The sequence below is a fragment of the Cynoglossus semilaevis genome, chromosome 11, assembly GCF_000523025.1.
Source record: "Cynoglossus semilaevis isolate Cse_v1.0 chromosome 11, Cse_v1.0, whole genome shotgun sequence".
Taxonomy (NCBI): domain Eukaryota; kingdom Metazoa; phylum Chordata; class Actinopteri; order Pleuronectiformes; family Cynoglossidae; genus Cynoglossus; species Cynoglossus semilaevis.
The window spans coordinates 2,757,339-2,763,826 of record NC_024317.1 but is presented as its reverse complement, the minus strand read 5'-3'; the positions used below and the strand labels follow the sequence as shown (position 1 = coordinate 2,763,826).

The window sequence follows — 6,488 nt, the reverse complement described above, 5'->3', positions numbered from 1 at the left end:
GTGCCACTCCAACCTGGACCCACGGGAACCGAGCCCACACACTCCGACAACAGCACTGTAACAGGCTTCACCAACCGACACGGAAAAACATTAAAAAAAAAAATTTTTTTTAAAAAGACGTGTTAATAAATGGTGAGAAATAATGGAGTCAATGCCATCACTGGGAGGATTACACCGTCTGTCGCCACGAAGCTCCACTAAGTATTTATAGATGTTTTTTCTCAGCTCAAACCAGAACGAGTGAGTTTGTCCAGAGACAAATTCAAAATTCATATTAAATGTGATGTCAAATGTTTTAATGAACGCATGAAAAGAGTGATCCTGAGGCCGTGGAGACATCGGTACAGAAAGGGTTCATCAGTGCTAAAGTTTCACCAACTGAAGCCTTTAATTATCAACAGCCCAGAGGATGGTGATCAATAAGTCGATCAGGATCTGAGAGTAGATCACCAAGGGATTGTTGGTCTGGAGAAAATAAAATAATAACATAATGTTGGATTCAATTGGATTCAAATCTGATTCAATTCTAACTGTATATGGTCATATATAAAATATAATAAAGTTATTATATTATTATATATATACATATTCACTGTATATTATATATATATATTTATATATATTATATTTTTATATAATATAATATTTGAATGGTAGCTCCAAAGCCAAAAAAGTGTGGACACCCCCTGACACCCCAGCTTCAGTGACAAACTCACTCAGACTGTGACCTTTTAACCTCTCACCCTAACATTCCCACTGTGTACACACGCCTTCGTGTCATTATATTATTTTTATTTTCATTTCCATCCTCTTCCATAGGACGACTGTGTTTGGGGACATCAATAATGTTTGAGTTCAGAGACTGAATAATTCCGTTGACTAATTTACATTTCTCCTGCCAACGTTAGTTAATTAATTCTTCATTATCTTTGAAAAGTGACGCTCCTTCTCCTTCATCTTTACATAATACGTATGGACTCGGTGATATTTACATATTTATACGTGGAGACGTTTGACCACAGGGTGTGAACCAGCCACAGGACGACTTCCATCTGAGCTGCCGTCATTTATTATTCATCAGTTCCTCACTTTACTGTGAAGATAAAAATAAATAAATAAAAAACGTCCTTGATTTTTTTTTTTAAACTATAGTGTAAAGATGCCTTCAGGGTCCTGTACCCTGTAAAATAAACTATAGTCAGGATGTATATATTGATATTATATATTGACGTTCTACTCTGAGTGTAGGTATAAATAAGGACAGACATGTACTACATATACAGGTGTATACATTATATACACTGGAGAAAATGGTCCAAGAAAATAAAAAAGAAATAAAGATATAATTATTAAAATGTATATTTCTATTTCTCTAAACATCCTTAAATACTTTCTACCCGCTGTCTTCATTAGAGAATTTGTAAAAAAAAATGTTTGTGAAATTCTCTCACGTCAAACGCCTCATCTGACAGGACTGACGACTGGAACCAGGGGGCGCTGTTTCAGACACAAATCATTCATTTATTTTCCATTTCTAATCAGGTCTCTTCTCTGTTTGAATTTGATATTTGATTTGATTTTAAAATGTAATTTTTTATGTCTTAAAAATAATAAACTGTACTCTGTATCTGGTTAATTAATTAAATTAATGAATTAAAGTAGCTGTTATGTCGTTAAAGCGATGCAGAGACCAGCGTCCAATCGTCTGTGTTGACTTCCGTTATGTCTCACTGCACTAATCAATCAATCCATCAATCCATCAATAAGTCATCACTCAGACTCAGTGGTTTACAGGTCAGTCAGTGTCTGAGGAGAGACCAGGATCAACGCGGTGCTGCAGTGGGCAGTGGAGGGGACGGATGTAGCCGTTAAAGCCCCCCCCCGGGGACCTCTCTGAAGGATAGGAAATTAACATGGTGACAGTGACATGTGGACAGCCCGCCCCAAATCCCGACCTTTGACCTTCTTGAGGCGTCGCAGCAATTGTGAGGACAGACCAATGTTTGTCAGACGGAAGACATGGAGTCTGATGCCGACTGAAGCTAACGTTAGCGGCTAACAGACGGACGTCGCCTACATTTAACTATTGAACACTGTTTTTATATAAATGCAGAAAATAAAAAGCAACAACGACTAACAGACAAATCTGGATTTTCTACAACTTCTTCCTCAGTTTTATTTTCAAGACTTTTTCTGTGCCTGAAAGGCAGATGGTGATTTAGGTCAAACTTAAAATGTTTCAACCAAAAAAATTCAAAACATTTTTAAAAAATAAATGCTTTCATTTGATGAGAAAAAAAGTCAAAGAAAACTTTTGAAAAATATTTTGGCAAAAAATGTTATCATAATTTTTCAACATCCAATGAAAAATGTTTTTTGCCAAAAAAATTCAGATTTTTTTTTTGTAAAAAAAAAGCTCTATTTTGCTCATGTTACTAATAACACATTACTTTTATTAAATGTATTTTTAATATATCTTCAGGTTTAAATGTTTCTTAGAGCTGTGACTCAGTGGTGGGTTGTTTTTAACTGCTGTAAAACTAATAAAATAATCAACAGAGTGGAGCGGACTCTCACTCTGAGTGATGACCACAGCTCCGTTCACTACAGCGGCGTTCACACCTGGCAGTGACATGTATCCAGGGTGAGTCTCCGGTGTCACATGAGATCAGAGCCCACTTCCCCCGCTCTGTATTCAAACACACACACACACACACACACACAGGTGTCACGTCTGTTCACTAGAACAAAAGTGATGCTGCGGCTGTGAAACTGATCCCAGAAGCTGAGAGAAAGCTCTCCTCGACCGGCTGCAACACGACACCTGATTTTAAACCACTGAGAAAAAAAAAAACCCACAGAGAAACTGTGTCAGGATCAGTACAGTCATCAGCCCCCGACCCTGATGTTTGTTCAGGGGGTGGTTCGTAGGTGTTAGGACGTTAACTACACAACAATAGGACTGCGGTTTAGATCAGTGGTCCTCAACCCCCGGGCCGCGGAACCAGAGGTCCTCAACCCCCGGGCCGCGGACCACCACTGGTCCGTGGGTCAATTGGTATTGGGCCGCACAGAAAGAATGATTTATTATCTGATTCTGAACGTTGTTTTAGTTTGCAAAATGATCGGATTCTTTCCATTTATCAGTTTGAAAAATGATCGGATTCTTTCCATTTATCAATGTTGAAATTAAATTCAGTTTTGAGGTTGTTCCATTATCTAGCAATCTTTTCTTCATGCTCATCCTTGAAACACTGTTGGATTTATAACACGGTAGTCAGTGTTGAACAACAGCTACATAGGTTTAGCCGTAGATCAATCCAAAAACCATTTGACAGAACCAGTAGTTAACAGCATGGACTGAGATTACTGCTGTTAACCAAGTGAAACCAGAGACGTTTTGCAGACGACAGCAGTTCATTTCAAAGTGACTAGAATCCGCTCTCTCACCTGTGAAGTCCTCGAAGCACTCGCAGGTGTAGCCTCCCTCCCTGGTCCGACACACTCCGTGGGCTCCGCAGGGCTTGGAGTAGCAGAGGTCGATCTCCGTCTCGCAGTAGTCGCCCGTGAAGCCGGTCGGACAGCGGCAGCGAAGTCCAGCGATGGGGTGGATGGGTCTGAACAGGATGGTGTCGGACGCCACGAACGGGGCCAGGCTGTCGAACTTCAGCACGGAAACACACTTCATGTAGTTCTCACAGGGCTCGCGGAGGCAGATGTTGTCGTCAAAGGGCAGGACTTCCTGTGAGGAGATCTGAGCCAGGAGGCTGCGGTTCAGGTACAACCTCTCCTGGAGCTCCTCTGAGCCGAAAAACTCACCACCTCCCATCTCCGACCCCCTCCCCACCCGGTCACCGCCGTGGCCGTGTCCGTGTCCGTGACCCGCGTGGCGTCCCTCCCCTAACGCGGGCATGGCCACGGACAGGCTGACGTTGAGGATGCGAGCGCTGACGTCCGTGTCGTCCTGGATGTTGAAGATGACGACGTCCTCGGGCGCGGCCGACAGGACGCGGGCCACGCCGTCCAGGAACTGAGCCAGGAGCAGAGAGAGGAAGTGCTCCTGGGAGGTGTTGGCCAGCCGGAGGGTGATGCTGTTGGACAACATCTCATCAGTGATGATGGTGACCTGGAGAAGACACTGGGCTGACACGGAGTGGACGCCATCTGGAAAAGACACACAGAGGGAGAACGACTGTGAACATCTGAGGCCTTCGATGATGGAATTATTACCACCAGGACATGAACGTTTTTAGACCAAAACCTGGTTTCATTAATAAATTATTGATTAATATTCCTGGATGTTTCCAGCTGTAAAATCTCACAGTACTTTTAACCTCATAACATGTCCAACCAGAAGACCTAGAGACAACCCCAACACTCCCCCCACCGATCCTCCATAGGTGGCAGTAAAGAGTTTCCTGATTTACCACAAACTGAACACATCGTAACGGTACACGTGTCTCCAACACCGAGGTCTATTTGAGCAACAAAACTTCCCATAATCCTCTCTTTCCTGTTCCTCGCCATCACAGCACCACCTGTAGGCAGTGGGAAGATGATGTTTGCTCAACAATCCCTTCATCTAACCCATGTAATCTGGTGGTGGAGTCCAGACACCAGGGTTTATTATTATCACTGTAGTCGGCTGACTGAAGCTGAGTTGGGTTTTTTTTTCTTCTTCTTTTTTTTCCAAAAACAACCAAAGAAAATCGTCTTTTTTATCTCCTGGTAAAACAGTCAACTCTCAGTGATTACAGTTCATTAAATACCATTTCAGGTTTCTCATTAAAAACAGTCTTAATCCAATGAAAAGGACACTGAGACCCCGACCCCTCCCTCCATTATAATCAATGGACTCTGTTGTTTCTGGGACGTTTGGCCGAGGACCAGGAGCAGAACCCACACAAACAAACAAACAAACAAACAAACAAACAGCAGCAACACTGCCCAAAGTTACCAGATCCCTGTTTGGCACCGGATGAGTTTAAACACAGGGTGCCAAAGGAGGGGGGCGAGGGGTGGAGGGAGGCTGGGGGGGTGAAGAGGAAGAGGGCGACGATAGAGGAAGTGGGACAGAGAAGCATGTTTGACACGGCTTTAATCCCTGCTTTAACTCAAGTGTTTCCAGCACAGTAATAATACGGNCTCTAATTCACACTTTACTGTAAACACACACATACACAGACACACACACCTGTGTACACAAGAAATCATTCACGTGTGAACAAAGCCTTTCTTTCTCAACAAGAACAATTTGACCACTGGAGATCGCCGCCCTGTTGGTTGATGAACGTGATGGCATCACTGTGCATATATTAAACATCACAGGTCGCGTGAATCTAATGAAACCCAAATGTTCAGTAAACTGATTTGTGTCATTTATAGTTTGCTAAAAGAAAAACATGCTTCGGTTTTTAAAGGTTTTTTGCTAAAAGCAAAACATGCTTCGGTTTTTAAAGGTTTTTTTTCGCGTTAAACTACAAGAAAAATATTAAAACAATTGGATATTTTTTCAGCATTTTAATTCAATTTAATTAGATTCATATTAAGAGGTTAGACACCGTTTTGCCTTTTTTTTTAACAACACCTTAACTGTATTTCTATTTTCAGTTTAATTAGGATTTTCTTTTCAAATTAATTTAAGTAATAAAATTCTACCAACGTATTTTTGACCCCAGAGGAAACAGGATGTAAACAAAAGCTCATTAATAAAAATCAGTTGTGGAAAAAAAAAGCATCTTAACCTAGAAACACACTGCTCCAGTTTTGTGCACGTTCATTTACATAATGTCTCCTCCATAATCTGTCACACACACACACACACACACACACTGTAATCCCAAAAACCTGGACCTGATCTGGTCCTATTCTGTGAAAAATATTCAGAAAACACCCTGGTCTAAAAAAACCAAAAACACACACAAAGACTTTACTGATGTTGGTGAAAATCTGTCAGATTCACTGTTTCTTCTAATAATCTACACCTTTGGGACAGAGGGTTATTTTATCAGCGCCACCTCCTGGGACTCCAACATTAGAACGTGTTGGTGGACGGTTTCTCAGGGTCGGTCGATTAATAGTTAACACTGGAACCTTTCTAACGTGGCAGAAACAGCCCAACAATAATCCAGAACCAGCAGCTCCTCATGAACGGAGGCTTTTCACGCTGCGACCACATATCAGCACAGACATCGCCTTTAATTGTTTTCTGCCAATTCACACTCCAGGTCTGGGAGCCGGGGCAGAACTGTGGACGTGGACGCGGCGCTGGGAAAATGAGTGCGAGGAGAATTTCTCCTGAAAGGAACCAGACCATCCTTTGAAGCGGTCATTCTCCACGGGACGATTCCCTGCTCAGGAACGGAGGGTAAGTAGAGCACTTCTGGGGCCAACAAGAAGATAAAGAGGGATGTTTAGTTAGTAACGAGACGAGGTGCCAGCTCTGAAGTGTGACACTGCTTTAAACCCAATGCTTGACCCCCCCCCCC

General features: G+C 42.3%; 1 protein-coding gene across 1 annotated transcript in view; it reads right to left on the bottom strand.

Moving 5' to 3' along the window:
* celsr2 (cadherin, EGF LAG seven-pass G-type receptor 2) overlaps positions 1-6,488 on the bottom strand; it is a 72,945-nt gene that overhangs the window by 30,923 nt on the left and 35,534 nt on the right. The window contains exon 2 of the mRNA XM_025060342.1: positions 3,451-4,164. Coding sequence (XP_024916110.1) covers positions 3,451-4,164 — 714 coding nt within the window. The remainder of the gene's footprint in view (positions 1-3,450; positions 4,165-6,488) is intronic.